This window comes from Artemia franciscana, chromosome 12 (genome assembly GCF_032884065.1).
Source record: "Artemia franciscana chromosome 12, ASM3288406v1, whole genome shotgun sequence".
Classification (NCBI taxonomy): Eukaryota; Metazoa; Arthropoda; class Branchiopoda; order Anostraca; family Artemiidae; genus Artemia; species Artemia franciscana.
Genome location: NC_088874.1, coordinates 1,253,668 through 1,280,959, shown reverse-complemented (window position 1 = coordinate 1,280,959; position 27,292 = coordinate 1,253,668). Strand labels below are relative to the sequence as shown.

General features: G+C 35.6%; 1 protein-coding gene across 1 annotated transcript; it reads right to left on the bottom strand.

Moving 5' to 3' along the window:
• Positions 1-412: 412 nt before the first annotated feature.
• On the bottom strand, positions 413-21,941 carry LOC136033557 (oligosaccharyltransferase complex subunit ostc-B-like). Its single transcript, XM_065714309.1, has 4 exons — positions 21,749-21,941; positions 19,241-19,314; positions 6,803-7,020; positions 413-534 (listed from the first exon to the last, which is right to left on the bottom strand). Exons 1-4 carry the CDS (start codon positions 21,885-21,887, stop codon positions 516-518), a joined length of 450 nt encoding a protein of 149 aa, XP_065570381.1. The 5' UTR covers positions 21,888-21,941; the 3' UTR covers positions 413-515.
• Between the last annotated feature and the right edge of the window lie 5,351 nt (positions 21,942-27,292).

The window sequence follows — 27,292 nt, the reverse complement described above, 5'->3', positions numbered from 1 at the left end:
ATATATATATATATATATATATATATATATATATATATATATAAATATTATAAATATATATAAATAAATTATTATTATATAATTTTTTATTATATAATTATAATAAATTGTATATATAGTGGACCTCTTTTATCATCTAAGCTTGGTAGGCGCTTACTACTTTCTCAAAATTTCTGGGATAGTAGGTGTCGGTTTTTAGTTTTCTGTCGTTTATTCAGATCTCTTATCCAAACTCTACAAGTTATGACGAGACTACTAAATCACTTCTAAACAGTTTGGCTACACAGACAAAAATTTTTACATTTTTTAAATATAAAATTTAAAAATTTTTTAAATTTTATAAAATTTTATATTTATAAATATAAAATTTTTGATAGGGTGCTCCTTTAAAAAATCAAATCCCTTTGTGCAATTTTTTATAAGCAAAAAACAGGAATTTATTTTATAAATTTAATAGCAAAAATGAATCAAAATATAAAGCTCCATAAGCAGTATTCCTGGATTTGGAACAGGTCCTAGCTTTGTAGATATCCCCTGAAAACAAACATAGATTAATATAAAATACATAAAAGTATTGTAGAGTCAGAACTGTGTATGCGTAAAGAGCCTTAGGGAGGCGGAGTAAGAACAGGGGAAAGAAATAGAGAAGGGGAAGCACTCCTCTGTAAAATCAAATTCACAGGATCTATTATGATGCGAGTGAGTAGGAATATAGCTAAAATTATGAAAACAAAAACCCGACAAACCTCTATATTAATGCAATTAGCTGTGCAATTATTTATAAGCACAATGCAAAACAGTAATTTACTTTGTAAATTTAATAGCTAATTTGAACCAAAATATAAAGCTCTATAAGCATTGTTACCAGATTCAAAACAGGCCCTAGCTTTGAAGATGCCTTGAAAAAAATTCAGACTAATATTGTAAAAATACATAAAAGAATTGTTGAAACATAAGTGTGTATGGGTAAAGAGCCTTAGGGAGGTGGAGTGAGAACAACGAACAGAAATAGAGAGGGGGTGGTCCTCTTTAAATGAAATTCACAAAATCAACTGATGCAAGTATCTAGGAATACAGTTAAAATTACGACCACTCTACACTTCAGGAAAAAAGAATGAAATTCAATATCCTATATTGCCTAAGTTTAATAACAGTTTATTTTTACATGACAAAAACTTGACTTGGCCGTTTACAACACCAATTTCTGGTTAATTTAAGTACTAAAACTGTTTCTCAATTCATGTTCCACACCCTTCTTTATAGCAGTTTCCAGAACAACAGGGCCTTAAAAACTTAGGGATAAGCCACAAGTCAACATTTTCTCCATGAAATTGTGGCTAATTAACTCCTTTTATAGAAGTGAACAAACGGGTTTTGGGGGATAGCCTACTTCAGGAGGCCATTCCAAATGGAGGTGCAGAGTCTCACAGGTGCTGCTCTTAGATTCTTCAGGTGCTGCTCTTAGAGCAGCATAGGTGCTGCTCTTAGATTCTTCAGTTCAGAGTGTCGCCTCTTGTAGATAGTCCGAACATATATAGGGTTTTGGTAAACACTCTATGACTGCTTGTTCTTTGGTATCATTTTTTTTTGTAATTATACCTAGCAAACTCGTGAAAAACACAAAATATCACCTTATTCTTTAAGAGGGGCTAAGACTCTGGCTTCTTGTTTTTATATAGATGTTATCTAATAGGTCAATTCATATGCGAAATATTGATAAAATAAACTAATCAGCAGAAATTATCAATTCTAAAAGAACAATTAAACCCCCCCCCCAATAAATGAAAAAGGAGCTGCTAAGGTTACTTGGTGCAGGTATTTGTTTTTCGGTTATTTTTAATCATTTATTATTTTATTTTAATTTCGTAATCAATATAAAAAGAATAGAAAGCAAAATATGTAAAATAAAATAAAAAATAATAAAGTTAAGATCTTAAATATTTAACAAATATTTGGCAAAACAAAAAAGTCCCTTAAAAACAAAATTCTTAAAAATTTTTGTTACATTATTTCTTTTTCATTTATTTATCTTTTATTATCAAGATAAATAGTGCTTTCCCGGTGAAAGTAGTTTTAGTTGGTTACTAATCCGATCCCAGTTCGTATCACAAGAACAATATTTATCATTTTTGTTAATTGAAAATAATCTCTGCTGGCATTAATATAATCAATAATAACTTACATTAAACTGTTCTAATTTCGGAATTCTGTAGATAAATATTGTTATCAAAACTCTCTCCCCTTGAAAATGAATTCTTGAATATAAAGCAGGCATTTTGTTTAAAAACCAGTTATTTTTAATCCCTTACTTTGTGTCAGAGGATGATAAGATAAGATTTATTTGCAAAACAGCCTGCAGGCCATAGCAAAACACATACAACTTTAAACAAACACCTAATTACAAACAACTTAAACAACCAAAGAAACTTGCAAATACTTTTTGAATTCAGAAACACCCGTAAATAAACTCTTACCAAGCTAACTCCTCAAACATGATTCTCTATGCTTAATCCCTAAACGAAGAAACTTAAACAACTGTTTAATAGCATATCCATTCCTCTCAGCCATTCGCTCCTTTAACCAGCATTCACCCCCCAACACTAGTCCAAAACATTCCTTCCGCAACTCAGACAGCTCTTCACACTCGGATACAAAATGAACAAAATTTTCATTCCCCCCGCCACACATAGGGCAAAAGTAGGGGCCTACCTCCTGCCTAAACTTTCCCAAATATTTCCTTCTGATACCTAAATCTAAACTATCTCCTCTTAGCAACAACAAATTCTTCAGGTCCTCCCTACTCAACCCAAATTTAAAATAAACTTCCTCTCCCCAGATGTTTAATCTTTGATAGAATTTTCAAACTCAGCAATCGTGTAAGGGCCCAATGGTAATCTTTTGATTTTGTCCCAAGCTGGATTTCCAAAAAGAACGATTTTTGGCAATCTAACATCCTTCAAATGCAAAATATGACTTGGTAATCCAAACTTACTTTCATTATAGCTCTAGACTGTGGAGCAGGGTCGTATCCACTTTTTTTATGAGGTGGGGGTTACAAAAGAATTTATTTTTCGATGGGGGGCTTACAAAAAAAATTAAAAAACGCATCAAAAATTCATTTATATTCCTTTTTGTTATGTTTTACGAGTCAGACAAACATTTCGGGGGGAAGGGGTGTTCCAACATCCTTACCCTCCCCCCGTGGATACGGCCGTGCCGTAGAAATAGCATTACGGTTTTCATACAACTTCTTATTTTATAAAACTTCAATTTACTACTTACCGATTTAATTTCTACATACCGAAGTGATTCTGAAAGACTCACATTCAATTGCTAAACAAGAACTATTTGGACCAAAGTATATGCATTCAAAATCTATGTCACTAAGTCTCCATTTCTTATTTGTATAAAAGGCACATAATTTGATTGTTTAATTACAAATTTAGACTAAAAAAATTCTGCTCTTGACGCCCAAAGTCTACATAAGATAGGATAGGCACTTCAAACTGCCCTGAGTAGTTGGAGCATTGGTTGCCAGGTAGTTTTTCCTAATCCAGCTGCTTTTGATTAATAGGCACCAGTCAAAACTATTTGAAATACTCTATGCTTATTCTCTTTAATATAAAACGAAGTAAACGAAACTAAAATAATTTTTACTAGGTATCAGCTGTTAATAACAATTGCTATCCTAATACATAGCTTAAATACTTAACACGATAGTAGATTGTGAAAAAAAAACTTCAATATTTTTTATATATTCAACTTCCCACAACTTACATCTTCGATATATTATTTTAGCCCTAAGCAGGGGATTTATTAATCTAGATATTAATATATCTAAATATTAATTATATGTAATTATTTAATCAATTAAGCTAATTTAAGTAAATGAAATAAGCAATCAAATTAAACTGATTACAATTAAATATAATTGAATTAGGTTAATTAGATATAATTTAGATATAGTAAACTAATTAAATATAGTTTAGATGTATTAAATAAATCCAAATATTAATATAAATATCAATCAAAACAAATCTAAGCAGTACTAAATACTAAATCATTAATCTAAAATAGTTTTATTCCTTTTAGTGAACTTCCCGGTGATTCCATGGAAAGTACTGCTTAAAACCATTTTATATTATTTCTTTATATTTTTACACTATTAATAGTAGATTCAGAACTTCACTTAACTAATTTTTTTTTTCTAGGATCTGACAAGAGAGCATTCAAAAGGGATGATTTTCTCCTTTACCTGTACTTCCGGCTGGAATCAAGCGTTTTTACCTCACCCGGCATTACTGATTTTGGTGGCCCCCTTGGAGCGTGGTGAGCAGTCTTCTATCGTATGCTTTTGGAAAGCGAGCCACTGAGTTGAACATCTATTATGGACCTTTCTTAATCCCTCCATAGCTTCAAGTTTTGACTTTACCAGGTTCCACCAGTTCTTCCTCTTTCTTCCTTGGGGTCTCTTCTATTAGCAAACAGGCTTGTCTAGAGGAATTTGGTGAACCGGGACTTTATCGGTTTCCGCAATACATGGCTTATACATTTCAAAAAGGCGTTTTTTAATAGTGAACACAACGTTCCTCTGAATATTACACATTCGACGTATACTCACGGTGGGGAAACGGTCATGTAGTTATACTCTGAGAATTATTGTCAGACAGGTATCCTCAAACAGTTCTTAGGGTATCTTCCAGGAGCCGAAAGACTCAACTAGAAGAATTTGGCAAGGCAGGAACTATAGCAGTTTCGTGATACATAGGCCATCCATTCCAAATGACGTTCCTTAATAGTGAGCACAACGTTCCTCTGAATATTGCACAGTCGATGTATACTCGCGGTGGAGAAACGGTCATGTGTTTATACTCTGAGAATTCTTGTCAGACAGGTTTGCTCAAACACTTCTTGGGGTATCTTCCAGGAGCCGAAAGACTCAACTAGAAGAATTTGGCAAGGCAGGAACTATAGCAGTTTCGTGATACATAGGCCATCCATTCCAAATGACGTTCCTTAATAGTGAGCACAACGTTCCTCTGAATATTGCACAGTCGATGTATACTCGTGGTGGAGAAACGGTCATGTGTTTATACTCTGAGAATTCTTGTCAGACAGGTTTGCTCAAACACTTCTCGGGGTATTTTCCAGGAGCCGAAAGACTCAACTAGAAGAATTTGGCAAGGGAGGAACTATATCAGTTTCGTAATACATGGGCCATCCATTCCAAACGGAGGTCCTTAATAATGAGCACAATGTTCCTTTGAATATTACAGATTTAACGTATCTTCGTGTCGGAAAGAGGGTCAATCAGTTTCATTGAAAGACAAGCAGTAACAAATTGGGGACTGGTATTACTAATATCAGTCCTAATTTGGACTGACGAAAGACAAGAAATTTGGACTAATATACTTACAACTTATAATTCCTTATACTTGTACTTCTTAAAACTCCTTATAATTACACTTAAAACTCCTAATAGAAAACAAACCAACACAGTCACAACGTCACTACCAACACTTTTGGGGTTGAACAGGAAAGAGGTAACATCGTTGGAATGCTTATGGGCAACGTTTCCCATCAGTAAACTGACTGAATTTACTGACTAAGATCTAAAAGTTGCAAATATCAAGTCATTATTCTCACCTACCCTGACTAATCCCATTTATTGTATTCATTTTAATGTTTTACTTTAAACTACTGTTAAGATCACAGCACTTTGTGCCATAATTTTTAAGACTTTTGTTATACTGAGCTGCTGAACACATTAGACAATAGACAACGCAACTAGTGAGCGTAACAATTAACTTTAAATTTAATTAGGAAACGTCTTAGCATACTGACACCAAAATATGCAAAACCAAAATTTTGCAGATCAACAAGATAGTGCATTTCAATTAGAATTAAAAATTAATTAATTTGGCTAAAGTTAGACAACATAATGTAGTCTATAAAAATCCAAAAGACTCAGTCAAGAAAATTCTGTTTATGTTTTGCTATGATATTCAAATAAACATTAATTGAAATATCAGTTTTCGATTTAGATTTCATCTAATGTTCGTTACTTGATTTTTTTTTTTTTGCCCAAAAAAATTCTGCCAAAAAATTGACCATGAAGAAAATTCTAGGGGGTTGACAACTTCATTGTTATGGTATACATTGAAAAAACAAGGAAAAGACATTACGAAAAGAAGGAGATTCTATTTGCTGGAAAAAACTGGGACTTATTAAGTGAGACTGTGAGAATTTCCATATCTCTGGTCAACTTTTAGCCAAGAATTATTAAAAATTAGCCAAGAATAAATTATTGGCTAAAATTATTTTAGCCAAGAATAAAAAATTAGGTTTGTTTGATTTTTTTTTAAGCAGAATGACAAAAAAATTTACAATCTGTAATCTTCAGTCAAATGTATTAGCCAATTGAACTACTTTATTATACATATTATATCTCATTTTAAGTTTTTTTTTATATATGTTGTAAGTATACTATACACACTTATTATATGTATTATATTATGTTTATTAAAATTATACTTATTTATAAAACGAATAAAAATTTTATTTTACAAAATTAGCCAGAGTCGACCCAGCTCTAAATGGGTATCTGGAGAAATCTGGGGAAGGTAAACAGGAAGGGTGTGCGAAAGCACAGGTTGGCTGCCCCCCCCCCATTGCACTTCCTGGCTGAAGGGCCAAGAAACGGAGATCAGCACCGCCGGTACGGACTGTAAAGTCTAAATGCCGCATCCTTTACCTCCTTTACCTTTTACAAAATTAATTAGGTTAAAATTATGTTACTTACGGAAGCTTCATTTTCATAAAAATATGAGTGCAGATAAAGGCTATTAAGACACACCCAGCACCAATACAGGTCAACATCAGCTTGTTCCTATTGGAAGACGTGGAATGTGCAGTGTTTTCCAATATCATGAAACCAATTCCACCCATACTGAACATAAAACTGCTAGCAAGACCTTCCATGATATACTGTCCATTAATTCGATATGGCATAAAGGCTACCTAAAATTTACAAAAGGCTAATTAATTTGACTTTGCAACATATTACCATTTTTTCGGTACAATTTTTGGTATTACCATTTTTAGTACAATTTAGAGTTCATGGTACAATCTGGTACATGTGGATATTTCATGGTTCAATGCAGAATTCCTGGTGCATTTGCGCTGTATTTGTGAGTCAATCAATCAATTATCATCATCATCAATCATTTTATTAATACTAAAACACTATTACCAATGTTAGTCAAAGTAATGTTTTTCCGAATTTTAACTCAAGTCACCTCTTAGGGATTTAATCAAAATAAAAGGGATTTTCATGGACGAGACAAAAAGTGAAATCTCTTTGATTTTCAATCTAATCGTCACATGAGAAACAGCGCCCAAAACTTGTTACGGAGAGAGAATGAAGATATTAAGGAAAAAAGTGAGTTAGCCTTCAGTTTATTATACTATTTTTGACTATGTAATGGAAACTGACTAGGAATGCAACAATTGTGCCACAAAGAATCTTTTGGAAACAATTTTGCCAGAAATCCAGTTCATTTCAAAGTGTTGGCAATGTTATTCACCTATGGATATTGTGAATTTCACTTAAGGATTTAGATTTTTTTTTGCCAAGGTGGTCTCAAGAGTAATTAAAAAGAACTTCATTAAGTTCTATTAATACTTTGTAGAATGGTAAATATTTTTACTATTTTTTAAACAGTTAGCATATGTTGTTTTTAATGAGGTCACGTCCTCAATTTTCAAACATTTCGCCATACTGACAAATAAGCAAATTTTGGTCCTTAGACGTTGACTCAGAACTATGGTTGACTTGACTGAAGTCAAATCAGCTATGGCAGTTCAGGGTCCAAATGCACTCAAAGCAGTTGGTCTATCTATTGACGTAGGTTAGTGGTTGGCAAATGCAATACAATAAACTGCTATGAATTTATAATAGTTTTATTTCTTTTCCTGAAAAATATAGTACAGTAATGTTTTTGACGAATCTAAGCTTCAAAATTGAGCATACATTCTTTATATACTAGATCTTAAAAATTATGTGCACAGCTTTAACTCACTCCTTATTGGGTTCAAAATTAAAATGGGTCTTGTCCAGGCATTTGTGACTCTGACAATATGAAAAAGCTGGGTGTAATGTAATACTAATATCAGTAATCATTGTAATTATGCAATTATTATCAAAATTCAGACTCAATGCTTTTTGCAAATGGCTGTATTAACAGACTAAAGTTGTTAAAATTTTTACATGAACTCTTCATAGAAATTTGGAAAAGGAACAATGGCCAAAGTAAAGAGCAGCAGCTTTTGGTTAATTTTATTATTTTTCATTTAATAACAATACATGTTCAACAACAAAAACCTTAAAATTAAAAGCACCCCCTCCAGTGAGTTTCATGCACCGAAGAAAAGGGAAGATACAAGAAAAATAAAATCATTTGAACAATAAATGCAATTTCTCACATGTAGGTTAAAATACAAACTACTAGGGGAAATACCTCTCTAGGCGGCAATACTTTTACTAGGGGGAAATATGTTTAACTGATATGAATAATTATTACTGTCCCCCTCAGCTTTACTTCTATTGGGTGGGAATTGTCATCTTTTGATTCTCTTGACCCCCTTATCAAGTTTCAAGAATTCTTTCTCAATTACTTGTGGATATTACCGTCTGCTTCAAGGGCCTGGACTCCTTTCTTTAGGAATGTGGCTGAACCCTGAAAATAGGTTTGACGTTTACAATCTATAAAATTGAGCATACATTCTTTACTTACTATCTTTACTAACAACCTTTACTGACTAGATCTTAACAAGAGCTAAGAGCTAATATGGCACTTGTGGCGAGGCAAGAAGAGCTAAGAGCCAAGAGATCATATGGTATGAGCTCTAACAAAATTATAAGAATCAATAGATTGATTTAAAAAGAAAATCAGAGGCTTAATGCTGGTCAGGATTTAAAATAAGAGCTCTGGGTCATGATGTCCTTCTAAATATCAAAATTCATAAAGATCCTATCACCCACTCGTAAGTTATAAATACCTAATTTTTTCTAATTTTTCCTCTCCCTTTAGCCCCCCAGATGGTCGAATCTGGGAAAACGACTTTATCAAGTCAATTCGTGCAGCTCCCTGACACGCCTACCAATTTTCATCGTCCTAGCACTTCCAGAAGCACCGAACTCGCTAAATCACTGAACCCCTCCCCTCAACTCCCCCAAAGAGAGCGAATCCGGTAGGGTTACGTCAATCACGTATCAAGGACATTTTCTTATTCTATCCACCAAGATTCATCCCGATTCCTCCACTCCAAATGTTTTCCAAGATTTTCCCCTCCAACTCCCCCCAATATCAAAATATCTGGTCGAGATTTGAAATAAGAGCTCTGAGACAGGAATTCCTTCTAAATATTAAATTTCATTAAGATCCAATCACCTATTCGTAAGATAAAAATACCCAATTTTCACGGTTTCCAAGAATTCTGGTTTCCCCCTCCAACTCCCCCCCAATGTCACAGGACCTGGTCGGAATTTAAAATTAGAGCTTTAAAGCACAAGATCCTTCTAAATATCAAATTTCATTAAGATCTGGCCATTCTTTCGTAAGTTACAAATACCTCACTTTTCCAAATTACCCCCCCCCCAACTCAGTCAGAGAGACCAGATCCGGTCCGGTTATGTCAGTCACGTATCTTAGACAGGTTTTTAGTCTTCCCATCCAGTTTCATCCTGATCTCCCCTCTTTAAGTATTTTCTAAGATTTCCAGTCCCCCCCTCCAACTGTCCCCCCCCCCAATGACGCTGGATCCGGTTGAGATTTAAAATAAGAGATCTGAGTTACGAGGTACTTCTAAATATGAAGTTTCATGAGGATCCGATCACTCCCTCGTAAGTTAAAAATACGTCAATTTTTCTAATTTTTCAGAATTACCCCCCCCCCCCAATAGAGCGGATTTGTTCCAATCATGTAAATCACGTATCTAAGACTTCTGCTTATTTTTCCCACCAAGTTTCATCCCGATCCCTCCAATCTAAGCGTTTTCAATGGTTTTAGGTTCCCCCACCTCAAACTCCCCCGATCTCACCAGATCCGGTCGGGATTTAAAATAAGAGCTTTGAGACACGATATCCTTCTAAATATCAAGTTTCATTGAGATCCGATCACCCGTTCGTAGGTTAAAAATGCCTCATTTTTTCTAGTTTTTCAGAATTACCCCCCCCCCCCCCCCCCAACTACCCCGAAGAGAGCGGATCCGTTCCGGTTATGTCAATCATGTATCTAGGACTTGTGCTTATTTTTCCCACCAAGTTTCATCCCGATCCCTCCACTATAAGTGTTTTCCAAGATTTTAGGTTTCCCCTTCCAAACTCCCCCTCAATGTCACCAGATCCAGTCAGGATTTAAAATAAGAGCTTTGAGACACGATATCCTTCTAAATATTAAATTTCATTGAGATCCGATCACCCGTTCACAAGTTAAAAATACCTCATTTTTTCTAATTTTTCAGAATTAGAATTAGATCAACAAGAGATTTTTCACATATGCCAATAGCTCATTTTTGTGCTCTGAGACACGATATCTATCCAAACATCAAATTTCATTAAGATCTGATCCACCGTTCGTAAGTTAAAAATACTTCATTTTTTCTATTTTTCCGAATTAACGCCCTCCCCCCCCCCAGATGGGCAAATCGGGAAAACGACTATTTTTAATTTAATCTGGTCCGGTCCCTGATACGCCTGCCAAATTTCATCGTCCTAGCTTACCTGGAAGTGCCTAAAGTGGCAAAACTGGGATCGACAGACCAACAGAATTTGCGATTGCTATATGTCAGTCGGTTAATACCTTCAATACCATTCATTTACTGTTCAATAATTACTTTCTGATAATATTTAATACTATAATTTATAATAATAATTAATCTCGATTAGTTAAATAAAAATATAATAACTAATCAAATAAAAATATAATAGTAATTAATTATTATTTTTATTAATTATGTCTATATAACTCACATTAAATCATTAATTAAGAAGTATAATTAATTTCTCATTACATATAACTTACCAGGCATTTTCAATTCAGCTGACAACAGGCTTGAACTAGTTCCTGTATTTTAGGATTTGTGCTAAGAACACTATAACTACTAAACGTTCATTATACCCACAAGTTACATGAGAATAACACATGCTTTGCCTCCTCCCTACCCTATCTAGAGCTTCATTCTTTGCTCCCTCCATTGGAGCTCTCAGTTCCTTTGAATGGTTTTGTCTCAAACAGAAATCTTGCCTTTGAATCTTTTTCCTGTGTATTTGGTGAATATTAAAAAAAAATCTGCTAATGCAGGTTTTCATTAGCTAATGTTAGTGTAACTTATGTCTATCTTGATAATCATTTTTTCTACAAGTGAAAATCAAAAAGCTGATAAGTTTAGAAAACCCTCCTCTATAATTGCCTTATATATAATAAAAAGTGTACCTTGTTTCATTTTGCAGTCATGAGATGTTTATTTCTTGGTATTGATGACAAACCTGCTCAGGCCTAATTAAAAAAGATAATTGGGCTAATTTTTGCTTAAAAAAAAAACAGTAAGAACTGTTTTTGCTTTTCTGTAGGATATATAGTAATGGCTATTGATGGTAAAAATGTGGTTTGACTTTAAAAGGTGCATCTCCTTTAGTAAAATTCTGACAATCTGCCAGAATGCCTATTCTACAAAGATGATTATCTTCAATCTACAAATAACAAAAAAAGAATGGGTAATAAACCATTCACTAGTATTTCTGAAATAACTTTTATACAATTCCAAAAAGTCACAATATGACAGGCCAGAACCAAGGTATGACAAGCTTGTTTTGGTGTTACTTGGTTGTTCTAAATTTGTTTTTTCATAGGCATATATTTTGGGGGTGATACCTAACACGGCGATACCATGGGGAATTTATGGTAGACACGCCACGTGCCTGGGTAGGGAATTTAAAGTGCCGAAACTCTATAGGCAAGTGTGTATTCTCCTGATGAGCCCTTGTGTTGGGTTGTTACCTCTGATTTATTTGTCTTTTTTTACTGTTTTTCATATTTGGTAAATGACAACTTATACTTACTTACAACACGACTGCCTGTCCATGGATTATTCTTTATGGTTGATTGTGTACGGCTATGCTGTTTGACCTATGTAATTGGATGGATGAGTAGGGTTACGGCCTCATTCAAGTACTGATCTATATTAATCACTAATGTAGGAAAACAGTCTTCCTTTTCTCCTTCTGTTTCCCTTTTTTTTTATGTGTTTGTGCTGTTGCATTGGTGATTTCTCTTTCATTATATACAAAAGTTGATGAGGTTCAAATGAAAACAATTTATATGATCTTATTGGATGACAAAAAAAAACGTTTTTTTCAAAAATTATTCAATTAATTTTCTTATAATTTGTTTTCTTCTTCTGTTTCAGCAAATAAGGACTTTTCAGTCAAATATGACTGAAAACAAATTGACTGCTGCAAGCGGTTGCTTCTTATTTGACTTATATTGGCTTGAATCTGAATAGATTTTGTGCAGTAAATCTTTTGATTCTAAGAGTTGAAGTATCAGAGGATATACATTAAGTTCAGTGCTCTGTGTGCAGGTATAATCAGGTAGACTCTTAGCTGATTGTGATATTTTCTGGTATTTGAAGCACTTTCACAGGTTATAATGCAGGTCAAGCTGTGCAGACATCAGCAAATTACATCCAAATAGGCAATGGTCAATTGTTTTATTTTTTATATTGGAATGTCTGCAAAGAGGGGTTGAGGGGATTAGGTTGATCCAGGTAATCTTTCTTCTTCTTCTACTAAGAATTGAATTTTCCAGTTCAAACTATTTAGCCCTTTTCCTTTTGAATCACTATATAAAATGACTGGGACCACTGGGAGTGGTTTCTAGGTGTTTATCTTGCAATGGCTCAGTTTTGATTATATGTCTCGCAGTAGCTCTTGAATAACTGAGATATCAGGAAATGTATTTTGAGCTCATAACTCTGTTGCTAGGTCAGCTGGGTTCTTGGCTGATGGTGAAATTTTGTGGTGTTTGAAATTGGTGATCCTGAAGATGATAATGACCTTTTTTGTATATTTTGACATATAAAAACCATACTGTTAAAAATACATATTGCTTTCAATGAAATAGAATTGACCCCCAAGCTGTTAAGAAGATTAGAAGAAGAGAGGGCAGGGAGATTTCAAATTCTATTTAATAACCTCGATTAGCCTTGTGCAGGTATACAAAAAGTTCCAAAGCTGCCAGTAGCAGGTTATGACAGAATTCCAAAAGCTGCCAACAAATTTCACTAGGCAATGAAAACTGCTAAGTAGCATTGCTACTATACTACCCCACTTTTACCATGACAGGCTTTGTGATACAATATTTGTTTTGTTTTGTTGTTTATGGTATGACAAATTAAAAACATGCTGCTCAAAATGCAAATTGTTAGTATGGAATCATGTTCATTTTAGAATTCAATTATTCATCTATATCAGTATCTAATATCTGTATGTTTGGTATAGTTATTCATTCTAATTTCATATCCTTTTGAGTTTCATTTATTCATTGATAGTAATTACTACTACTACTACTACTAATAACTCACTGCAGAACCAAGCCGCCTGAGGCCAACACAGCTACGCACGCTCCTCCTCCAACCTAATCTTTTCAAGGCCTCCCTCTTTACACCCTCCCAGGAAATTCCCGTTTCCTTTGAATATTTATTTATGACATCCACCCAACCCAGACGAGGACGACCTGTTTTCCATGAAGCCCCAGATGGTTGGCCAAAAAGGACAATCTGTCATCCTTTATCAACAGAACGTGGCCTAGTCATCTCAACCTTTCTTTCATTATAGCCCTAGAAAGCGGGATTGCACCACATTTTTCGTAAAACCTACTGTTTTAAATATGGTAAGTCAGCCAGGTACCCAGAACAATCCGTAGGCAATTTCTCTGGAAGACATCTAATAAATTTTTGTCTTTTTGAGTGCCCATGTTTCAGAGCCATATTTAACCACTATCATCACTGTAGCTTCCAATATTCTAATCTTGGTTTGCAGACTTATCTTCCTAGTCTTCCAAACTTTTTTTAACTGTGAAAAAAAACACCCTGAGCCTTAGCTATTCTACTTTTAACATCTTCACTGTTCCCACCATCTTTACTAATAATACTACCAAGGTAAGTGAAGCTGCCAACCTTATCAATCTTTTCATTACAGTACCCAATGTCACCTTTTCATCTTCAATTATTCCTAGCCTTAGTGACTTAGTCTTCTTAACGTTAATTTTCAAGCCTATTCTAGCACCCTGAACTTGCAAAACCTCTAAAAATTCATTCATTTTCCTCATAGTTTCATCTAATATGCTTAAATCATCAGCATAAACTAAGCTCAGGAGTGTTTTTCCTCCCCATTTGATTCTGTGATCTCCAATTGCCTTTCCTCTGCTCCTTAAGACAAAGTCCATCAAAATGATCCATATAAAGGGGGATAGAACACAACCCTGCTTAACTCCTGATTTAATACAAAACCAGTTGCTAACCTCATTTCCTACCTTAACCGCAGCAGTATTATTCTCGTACATAGCACAAATCACTTTAATGTATTTTTCTGGTATACCATACAAGAATAAGACCTTTGCTAACGCTCTTCTATCAACAGAATCAAAAGCTTGCTCATAATTGATCAAACTGAGGACCAAAGGTGTTTGACAACAAAGGGACTTCTCAATTATTAACCTAGGAGTGAAAACTTGGCCAACATATCCTCTACCTTTTCTAAAACTGCACTGTTCTTCTCTTAAAACTTTGTCAACAGCACCTGTCAGTCTAAAAAGTATCATATTACTAAGTAATTTGCTACCTACAGAGAACAGACTAATGCCTCAATAATTACAACACTCACTCTTGTCACCTTTCTTATACAGTGGTTTAATCAAGGTTTTCCTAAAATCATTAGGTACTTCCCCTTTTTCAAAAATCATATTCATAATCTTCAGTAGCTAATTTCTAAACTCAGAGCCACCATATTTAAGAAACTCATTTATCACACTACAAGCACCTGGAGCCTTATTATATTTTAATCCTTTTAGTACTGTCACCAATTCTTCCTCACAAAACAAAATCTTCTTTCACATCCAAGGTATCACAAACTTTTTCATTTTCATCTATATCTTTTCCTGCAACTGTATCTTAGTTTAGCACATTCTCAAAATGTTCCACCCATTTTTCTTTAGCTTTTTCCTTATCACTAATTGTGGCCCCATTCCTATCTTTAACTGGGACTAGTCCAGATTGACTACTCCCTCTCAATTTATTAACATGCCAGTATGATATTTTACTATTATGTCATCTAGCTGCATCTTCCAGATCCTCAGCAATTTTATCCATGGCCTCCACTTCACATCTCCTTAGTTCATATTTTAATGGTTTCAGGGTTCGGACAGGTCGGTTCGTTTCAAATTATAGGCTCTGTCCTATTTTTATAGGATTTCCCGGGCCCAAATATAGGATTCGGAAGTCCTCGGGATCAGATCTGTGGTAGATGGCGTGGGATGCCTGGTCACATAAATTACCAAGTTTCATCCCGATTCCTCCAATCTAAGCGTTTTCCATGATTTTAGGTCCCCCCCCCCAATGTCACGAAATCCGGTCAGGATTTAAAATAAGAGCTTTGAGACCCGATATCCTTCTAAATATCAAATTTCATTGAGATCCAATCACCCATTCGTAAGTTAAAAATACCTCATTTTTTCAAATTTTTCAGAATCAACCCCCCCCCCAAACTACCCCAAAGAGAGCGGATCCGTTCTGGTTATTTCAATCATGTATCTAGGACTGGTGCTTATTTTTCCCACCAAGTTTCAGCCCAATCCCTCCAATCTCAGCATTTTCCATGATTTTAGGTAACCCCAAACTCCCCCCAATTTCACCAGATCCGGTCGGGATTTAAAATAAGAGCTTTGAGACACAATATCCTTCTAAATATCAAATTTCATTGAGATCCAATCACCTGTTCGTAAGTCAAAAATACCTCATTTTTTCTAATTTTTCAGAGTCAACCCCCTTCCCAACTACCCCAAAGAGAGCAGATCCATTCTGGTTTTGTCAATCATGTATATAGGACTTGCGCTTATTTTTCCCACCAAGTTTCAGCCCAATCCCTCCAATCTAAGTGTTTTCCAAGATTTTAGGTTTCCCCCTCCAAACTCCCCCAATGTCACCAGATCCAGTCGGGATTTAAAATAACAGCTCTGAGACACGATATCCTTCCAAACATCAAATTTCATTAAGATCTGATCAACCCTTTGTAAGTTAAATATACTTAATTTTTCTATTTTTTCTGAATTAACAGGCCCCAAACTCCCACCAGATGGTCAAATCGGGAAAACGACTATTTCTAATTTAATCTGGTCCAGTTCCTGATACGCCTGCCAAATTTCATCGTCCTAGCTTACCTGGAAGTGCCTAAAGTAGCAAAACCAGGACCGACAGACAGACAGACCGACAGAATTTGCGATTGCTATATGTCACTTGATTAATACCAAGTGCCATAAAAAAAAAAAACTATGCTACAATGAGATTAACCGAACAGACGGACCAAAGGATGATGAGGTGATAAACGATAAAAAGCTGATTCCAACAATCTTTCATGCAGGAGGGCCAACTTTGCACTTATATCAGGGACATCTAACTTACAAATTATCTTACCATTGCTATATCAAGGGGGGGGATAAAGTAAAAATTTACAATATCTGAAATAAAAAGCCTGAATCTGAGTAACATCATTTTTCTTTAGAAGGGGATAAAGACCAGATAGATAAAGGACAGATTGATCACAGAATGTAGCATATAGCCTACCCAGTGCACATCTATTATACTACCCTCAATTAGCAACTATCTTAGAATAGCCCATTTGAATAACTGGGCTGTATTCACATCAGCCAGCCCATGTTCAGCCAGGAAACACATAAGTCGCAAGAACTCCAGTCTCATTAAGCAGAAACTGCTAGCCTATACACTGATCTTTGCTCATTTCAGACAGTCCCAACATGACAAAAAATAAAACATAGGCTACTAAGTCAACACAACAGCATAGCCCAGGCAGAAGCAGCTTACTAGGCCCAATACAAAGCATTAGTTAAGTTCAAAAAGCTCAACAGTTGTAATTAATTATCAATCTACACCAAAAGACAGAAAATTGCAAATCATGAGCAATGTTCTTAGTGCTCTTCAGCCGAAAATATAAGAATAATAGGATTTTAGCCAAAATATAGGCATTTCATAGGAGTGCATTAAAATATAGGAATTTATTGGAATTTACAGGCGAGTCCAAACACTGTGGTTTCTCTACTTTCTTTACATTCCTTTTGTTTTCATACGACCTATCACTCAGATAATTCTTGTACAAACCGCTTCTACTGTCTATTAAACATAAAGCTTTTTCACTAATATCCCTAGTTGCAGTCTTAGCACTCTTCCCTAAGACACCATCAGCAACTTCACAAATTGTTTTTCGAAAATTATTCCATCCATCTTCCACATTGTCAAATTTTAAACTCTCAAGTTTAGTATTCAACTGTTCCTGGAAGGTTTTTCTCAAATTTTCATCCTGGAGTCTACCAACATCATAACTTTCTGGGGGGTAGTTACCCTTCCAAAATTTCAGCTTTAAATTAATCTTAGACACTACTAGATGGTGATCTTAACTTTTGACATCAATAACAGCACTCCTATACACCCTAGTATCTTGTATTGATCCTGCTAGTCTTTGGTTTACAATAACATAATCAATAAGGTTTGCTGTCTTACCATCACATGAACACCATGTCAACTTATGGGCCATTTTGTCACCAAACATTGTATTGGTTATAGCTAGGTTGTTACACCTACAAAATTGCAAAAGTCTATATGGTAGCCATTGCTGTTTTCTTTTCCTGCACCAAATTTACCTAGGCTAGGATACCATCTATCCCTATTTCTACCAGCTGGGGCATTAACATCTCCCAGCAAAACATCATATTTCTACCTGGTATCCTGTCTATTTGTTCCTGTAACTGTAAGTAAAATTCATCTGAGTCACTAGTATCTCTGTCAGTTGGTTCAACAGGGGCATATACTACTATAACTGATACCCTGAGCTTTTTAGTCATAAAATAAGTGATTAACATTTTATTATTAATACTTTCCCAGCCTAAACAAGACTTAGCAGCTGCCTTGTTCAGCATGAGCCCTACTCCCTGTCTATGTACCCCATCCTTCCTGCCTGAGTAAACAAATTCTATGTCACCTAACTTCATGCTTCCTACCCTTGGAATATGAGTTTCCAAAACTCCTAATAAATACAGTTCCAACCATCTGAATTTGTCAGTCAAAATGTCAATACAACAGTCATTTTTTAACATCATAACATTCCAAGTTCCAATTTTCATGTCCTTTAAATCTTTGAGATTATTTTGGCCTCAGGAAAAGCAATGATCCAGATACCAGTGCAGGATGGGGACCAACACATCTTCTCAAGTATACACCAAAGCACTTAAGCCAGCTTAGAACCGGACAGCAAACAGCTCCTGAGACCTCTGGTATGAATAGAGGCTTGTGCCATCTTGGGCCCATTTTGGTCAAAACATGGTTTTTCAGCACTTGGTGATGCTCTTCTATCAAAAGGGTCGAAATCCTGCACAGACAGTCCCAAGCCTTTTACCTCTGACTCATTATATATTCATGCCTACAAATATTATGCTACTACAGGGAGGCAACCAATAGTAGATAAATTAGCTAGGAAGAGGTTTTTTCAGCCTGAAAACGCCCATCAAAACAAACCAAGCCCAGAAAAATATCCAACAGTCAGAATCCTGAGTGAGTGCTGTGTTGCTTACTAGGCTATAATTTCCTCAAGGGGTGCCACTCCTCAAGTGGAAAAAGTTGACCGCAAGTTTTACTAAGCTTAAATTGTTAATTTCTCTCATCTTAGATTTAAATATAGCTCTTTACTTTTCCTCTGAAAAAATCTTTTTCAGGAAATGATTTTAGATCATTTAAAGGTCGTTGCATGAAGTGTACTTTCAACTAGCTAATTTAAAAACTTTCCAATAACAGTTTTTACAACAAACTACAGGGACAGCAGTTCTGGCCCTCCCTCCATTTTCTATTGGTACAGGAATACAATATAGGGAGGCATTATATCCTAGGTACAACTTACAGGTTTAGAATTCCCCTTTTCATCTGTTGTTGATCCAATGCTTGGTGGTTCCACAATTATATCATAAATGATACCTGAAAAAAAATATCTAGGTTACTTCTTTCAACTTTCTAAATTTACTATATCTTAGTAAATATATATAGTAAGAACAAGATTAAATTGATAGCAAAAAAATTCATATTACATGCAAGTTTAGTCTAAATGTTCCTTCTCCCAAAAAGATCCATTTCAAAAAGATACTGAAACTGCAAGAGTAATCTCTATTTTTGGGTCTCAGAGTGCCCTTTTTATGAAGTTTAAGATCTAGAGGAAAACTTTGTAAGCCCTTTTTGGGCCTTTGTTGTGCAAGCCTATTATAATAAATGAGTCTACTATACACACAAAAAAGCTAATATCATCTGCATAAAAAAAAATAAGAATATATACACATAATGTGTATCCATAAGCAGAATATTGGCTAAGAAGCAAAACACAGAAAAGGCAAAACTTGAACAGTCTAAAGTATTTGAACAGCACCCATAACCTAACATACCCCCCCTAATGTGAAAATATAAGACCTAAACTACACCATACCAATGCATTCTATCACCCATCCCTTGCATTTGTGGGTATTAAACCAGTTTGCTGAGATCTAACCTAAGTGTAATTCTTTAGTTTTTTTTTTTTAATTAACAAGTACCATGTTGCCTTAAAATAGCATTGACATTGAAGTTTTTTTCAAATGAAAATGTTTCAGTTTAAGGAAATTAATTCCTCTTTCTTATAGAAAAAGCAAAAACCAAATGCTCAAAAACAGACTTGTACTTGATTCAAGAGTATTTTTTAAACTTTGAGATGTTCAAGAGTTAGGTGAAATTCATCTAAATTATTGGAAAAATTTGATTTTGGAAATCTCCCTAGTGTTTTAGCACCACACAGAGAAAATAGACAAGCACTTTTGCCTAGAAAAGAAAGAAACTGGAAATACATTGATAAAAACCTTAATTTTCACTCAAAGCTGGAATTTAAGGTGTTTTTAAGGTATTCCTGAGCCTCACATTTGAATATTAAAGAAAAATTAATAATAAAAAATTACACTATATCCATTTGAAATATTCAATATTTCTCCTTTTGTTGTTTAAATTAAAAATGTAATTTTAAACAAGCAATTTCCTTTGTATAATTTTGGCAAAAATTATTGCTAGTTAAAAACAAAAGAATACATTAAAAGTAATTTTGATCAAGAAAAATATTTCCACAAAAAGCAAAGCAAAGGAAATAAATTAATAACAGCCTACTCAGTAAATTTTGTAGAACAAAACACATTCTATATTCAGTATGTTATTGATTCTATAAAACATAAATGCATCTTTATTTAGTCCATCTACCAATGAGGTCATAAGAAAGGATTTAAAGGAAATTGGAACTTCTTAGGAGGGTGTAAAGAGGGAGGCTCTAAATAAAATAGAAGGGAGGAAGAATATGCAGAGCTGTTTGGACTCAAGTAACATAGTGCTGTAGTGAGTTGATAGAAGCATTGATAGTAGTATAATCATGCCAAACCAATGGCAGTTGAATTTTGGATCATCCATGAGCATCTAGAGAGTTTGTTTGTAGAGTCTATGCCTGTTTTAAGAAAAGTTGATAGCTTCACTTATCTAGGTATTACTACTAGTGAAGATGTAGGCCTAGTTAATATGTAAAAAAGTATAGCAATGAAAGCACAGGGTGTTTTATCAGAGTTAAAAAAGGGTTTAGAAGAATAGGAAGAAAAGTCTGCAAACCAAATTAAAATATTAGAAGTTATACCAATGGTGATTGCCAATTATGGTTCTGAAACATGACTGGTATGAGAAGCAAAGGGAGATATTTAGAGGAATTGTCTAAGGATAGCAGGCTATTAGGTAGGCTTTTTATTTTGCTGACTGTAGGGTATGTAAAACAACAAGCTCTCCAAAAATAGGGTTTGATACAACTTCTTAGGGCTATAATGAAAGAGCAGTTTGGGTGGCTTGGACAAATTTTATAGATGAAAAATGACAAAATTTCCAAAGGTTTTACTTTGGGATCACCCAAACAAAAAAAAAGGCCAAATGAAAGTCAGGTTATTGTAACCTGCTTTTCATTTGTTATCCCAAAGAAGGATTTCAGGGAAATTCAAACTTCATAGGAGTGGATAGAGTTCAGCATTGAATTGGCAAATGAGCAAGCACTGCTGTAATGGCCTTAGGTGGCTTGGTGCTGTAATCAGTTTTCTGAAGTAGGAACACAAAGAGTTGGAGTGGTGTAAAATTTTAGTGGTTTGCATTTAGTAATGTAGGCTATGTCCTAAGGTAAGTAAATATTTTAGTAGCCTAGACCTATTTTTCCAGTGATTTTCCAGATATTTCTATATAAAACGTTAAAATACTCAGATAATACCATACTGTTGGCCTCCTGGTGCTAAATTAGGGCTTTGTTGATGAAGTTGAAGCACTTTTAACAACTGCAAAGCATGTCTTCTTCTTCAGAAGACTTTAGGCTACTCACCTCCTGCAACAAGAAAGTAGGAACACAAGATAATTGCAAATAAGGTCCATAAGGAAGGTAAACGTAGCCATCCTGGTTTTCTTAGCCTCAAATTTGGAGGCTCTAACACAGAAAATGGCAAAGCGTATAAGGATTCCATTTTGAAGTTTTAGTCGGCTTCTTCATGAGAAGTTCTTTCTGATTGTCAAAGAACGGATCAGGAAGTCTATTATCATTAGCCGTCGTTAGAAGAGTAAAATTGTTTCGACAATGAGCTATAAAATAATAGGAAAATTTCAACAGATAAATAAATTTCAAAATTCCAACAGAAAAAATTTCAAAATAGAATAGATTTTCACCTTAATTGCCAATTGCCAATATTATGCCAAAATCGACAGTTAAAAGTGTTGGCGTGTCTGATGAATTGGGAAAAAGACCTGAAAAGCGCGTTCGAGAAAGCCCCTCCAAGTCAGACCGCTGTATGAAATGCCTGACAGGCCTTGACGAGAGTTCTAAATGTTTGCTGTGCGACTCTTGCAGCAAATGTACATGTGCTATTTGTTTAAATTTGAATGATGAAGAATTTGCTGCATTGAGCTCGGCTACTAGTAAGCGTGAGTGCGCATGGAACTGTTCTAAATGCCTTACAAGCCCACCAACTCATGCCTCAAGTGTAGCGGACATAATCTTTGCCGTTTCAGCCGCCATGTTACCATTCCAGACAACTATCACCCAGACACTAACTGAACTGGGTCAATAGTACCATCAATACGTTGAAAGCAGACTTCAAACTATTGCCCGAGAAGAAATCAAATCTTATAATGTCTCAGCCCTGAGTGCATCCAATATTATACGAATAGTGCGAGCTGAAAAGAATCGTGATAGTCGAAAATTAAATATTGTTGCACTTGGAATACCAGTGTCTGGTGACCCGTCTATTTTTATTCAAGATTATTTAGTGCAGCAGTATTGCATCAATCCTGGCAAGCTAATTAATGTTAGACGTTTGCCATCTCGTCCAAATTCAACGCCAAGCCAACGTCCTCCACCGGTAATTTTTACTGTGTCCGATTTCGAGGTTAAGAAAAAAATTCTTGAGAAATGGTTTGAACTCAGAGCGGACATCCAGTTTCGATCCGACCAATCCAGGGAGGATCGCCTTAAACATAGAGAGCTTGTTCAGCAACTGAAAGAGAGAACAGCGTTAGGTGAAAAAAATCTTGCAATCAGGAACTTAGAAATCGTCATAAAAAACGACGCAGACCTAATGCGGACTGCAGTTCCACAGCAGGGGATGATTTTGGATTAAGTTGTAATGTTTCTCATCTGGACAGACGAGAGTCACCAGATGAAAGTGTAAATAGTTCGTTTCTTTCAGTTGATGATGACGTTTCATGTATTAATGAGTTGTCCTCAAGTAGTTCCCATTTTTTCAGTGCTAATTCAACAGTTTCTTCTGATGCTTCATCAACTGAGCCTCTTTCTGGTGGTTTTTTTTTGCTAATAAATCATCTCTGCACAGTGCAACCAAAAGTGCAACTCGTCATGCAAATGATATTGGAAAATTAAGGATTCTTAGTGCGAACGCTGATGGCCTCTTCAACAAGGTTCCAGAATTCCATCTCCTCCTAGCAAAAGAAATAGTTGATATTGCACCCATATCTGAGATATGCCCCAAAAATGGGAAACAGCCTCTTACAGCCCAAGCACTTGAAATCAGTGGATACAAACTCATATCTAACATTGAGTCCGATGCCTGCAGGAGAGGTGTTGGAATATATGTAAAAAGCAGTTTCAAGGTAAGCACTTTGATTCCTTTTTCCCATTGCTGTGTTTGGGTTGAGAATGGTAATTCTACAATGGTGGTCGGAGTGGTTTATCGTAGTCCTAATACTCCCTCTTGCCTTGAATCAGAACAGTATCATGCTAATATCATTTCCGACATTATCAAAGACTCTTGCAACCAACATGTGGTGATTCTTGGAGACTTCAATTTTCCTGATTATGACTGGGTTGATGGTTCTGGTTTTTCAGCCAAAGAACAGGAATCTCCATTTCTTACTTGTCTGTCTGAACATTCGCTGTTCCAAACTGTTGACCAGCCTACAGGGTATAGAGATTGTCAAGCATCCAACATACTGGACCTAGTTATTCTTAATAATCCAGATGTGTGGACTAAAAATGAATTTCTTGCCCCTAGTGGGAACAGTGATCATGCTGCTATCCTCACAGAATTGCGCTTGTTTACTACTCAACCTCTTCCTAAACAACACAAAGTTATTGATTACAGGCGTATCTCTGAGAGGCTTGCTGACTTTGATTGGGATACCATATTCACTTCAGATATCGAAGAATCTTGGCAGAAATTCAAAGCTGTATTGCTAGTTTTTGAAAAAGCTCACACTAGAACATTTTGGAGAAGACAGACAAAAACACTACCCTTCATGACTTGTCTAACTTGCAAACTACTGAATAGGAAGAATCGAACATGGAAACACTTTAAAAAAAGAAAACAGATGCAAACTACCAGAAGTATCAAAAGGCACGGAATGAGGCCACCAATTCCATCAAACAACTGAAGAAGAGACATGAAGAAAGGTTAGCTGAAAATATAAAAAATAATCCCAAGCTATTTTGGCAGTATGCTTCTGTTAAATGTCGAAATAGGCACTCTGTCCCTGATTTGACTCATCATGGTCAGACAGTTTCATACCCAGCTATTAAAGCCGAGATCCTAAATAACCAATTTGCATCAGCTTTTACATCAGAAACTGCTAGTAAGCTCCCGGCTCCCCCCTCATATATTGTTACTCAACCAATGCCCCCTCTTGAGCTGACTGAGGAGTCTGTTATGAAACAGCTAGCTTTGTTGGATGTAAATAAATCTGCAGGGCCAGATGGCCTCCACCCCCGTCTCTTGCATGAGTGCAGAACAGAAATAGTATACCCACTTTCGAAGCTCATTAGACTATCTCTTGATAGCTCAAAGATTCCTGCTGAGTCGAAAGTGGCATATATTACCCCAATTCACAAAAAGGGAAGGAAAGATTCTGTGGAAAATTACCGGCCTATTAGTATTACCTCTGTTGTTGTTAAGCTTCTTGAACGTATTGTCAACAAAGCAGAAGTATTGTCAACAGAGCATCTTGATCGGAATAATCTTCTTAACAGCTCTCAACATGGTTTCCGATGCAACAGATCAGTTGACACTAATCTGCTTGAGTCATATGACTATATTACAAAACTACTGGAGTGGGAATCCCTGTTGACATGATCCTCCTTGATTTTTCAAAAGCATTCGACAAAGTTTGTCATAGGAGACTTGAGCTTAAGCTACAATCTATTGGTTTTGAGGATAAATTCTTAAATGGATCCTGGATTTCTTGAGGAATCGTGTTTAGCATGTAAGACTGTTTGATGCAGATGGCAATCCTATTCTATCCTCCTCTCAGAATGTTATCAGTGGGGTTCCAAAGGGTAGTGATCTTGGCCCCACCATGTTCAATATTTCAATAAATGATGCTCCTCTAGTGCTTAAAAGCAGGATGACGTTATATGCTGATGATTCCAAGGTAATTGGTCCAGCTAGCACTCTTGGAGATACTTCCCAACTTCAAAATGACCTTGATCTCCTTAGCGTGTGGGCGAAATCTTGGCTACTCACTTTCAATGTGTCAAAATGTCATGTTTTACACTTTGGGCACAAGAATATCAATACAACTTACTCTCTTTACGGTCAGCTCCTTTCTTCAGTGTTGGAAGAACGTGACCTAGGAGTAATTGTTGACAATGATCTTAAATTTAGCACTCATGCAAAGAAGGCAGCAGCATCAGCAAGCTCATCACTAGGGCTCATAAAAAGAACAATTTTCTCCCGTTCTCCTAAAATTCTGAGCCTTTTGTATATAGGACTTGTTCGGCCGAGGCTTGAGACAGGCATGGTCCTTGCATCCCCCTTTTTCAAAAAAGATGTTAAAATTCTTGAAGATGTCCAGAGAAGAGCCACTAAGATGGTGAGTGGACTGCATGAGCTCCCTTACCCTACAAGGCTATGCAAGCTGAAAATCCCAACTCTGGGTTATAGAAGGAGACGGGGTGATGCCATTCTGGTTCATAAACTTATTAATTCCAAGGCAGTTCCCGGTCTTCTCCCTCTGGCGTCTCAGGATTCTTGTACAAGGGGACATAACTTGAAGTTATCCAGGCATTTCTCCTCAAAGCGGCAACGCACCCATTTTCTTACCAACCGTGTTGCTAACCTCTGGAACAAATTACTGCCAGATACCATTGCTGCCCATCCTGCCCATGTGTTATCAACTCTGGAGTTTCTACAAGGAAAAATCCTTATATTGCTCCAAGCTGCAATTTAAGGTAATTTAAGGTAATTAATTGCCTCATTTAATGAAAAAACCGATGCAACAGCACAAACACATTAAAAAAAAGGGGGACAGAAGGAGAAAAGGAAGACTGTTTTCCTACATTAGTGATTAATATAGATCAGCACTTGAATGAGGCTTTAACCCTACTCATCCATACAATAACATAGGTCAAACAGCATAGCCATACATAATCAACCACAAATAATAATCCATGGACAGGCAGTCATGTCGTCAATAAGTATAAGTCGTCATTTACCAAACAATAAAGACAATAAAGCCAAATAATTCAGAGACAACCCAACACAAGGGCTCATCAGGAGAATACACAATTACCTATAGGGTTTCGGTAGCTTCATATTGCTGTCCAAAATAAATAAGGCATAATGAATTAGCCTTCTCATTAAAGTTTAGCACAAATTCCAAAGACTTTTGAAAAATTTTAAGTTCTATATGCCCTTGGAGCAAAATAAAGTCCGATACTGAATCTGTTCAGATCCTTTGTTGAAATTTCAGCTATTGAATAGAGCAAAAATAATTAGTTTGTTTCTATGTTTATGCCCTGTGGCGTGTTTTGGACTACAAAAATTCTGGAGACACACATTTAAAACATGTAAAAGACATTTATTAAAAGTATACATGTTACCTAGTATATAAAAACATCAAAAGTATATCGAGAGAAAAGGTACATAATGTAGTTTTGGTCTGTGGCTGTAGATGTACAATTTAAGCTCACTCAGGATCGATAGCCACAGATAATCAAAACATTTTTGAAGTTTAGAGTATTACAGTTACACAGACTCAATTTTCGTTGGATTGTAAATTTAGTTAGGCATGTTAAATGGCATTAGTCTCTAGACTAAGCTTGATCTCTTTATTATTATAATTATTACTAATTATAAGTCACAAAGGTTGATTTGTCCCGTTTGTGTCTTAAATGTCTTGCATCCTTATGCCTGTCGAATGTCCTTTGCAAAATTTCACCTGACATAGTGATCAGCTCTTTAACTATAATCTGATCCAATCATTTATGGGCCTTTGGTCGGAAAGTTCTTCCATGGCTCTATGGCTAAGAAGACGTTATCAGTGTTCGTATTCAATGATTATAGCAGTGTTTGGTCCCGTGTTTGTCTTTGATTTGCAAGATGCGTATAATGGTTCTTCATGCTATTGTGATAACATTCTTACA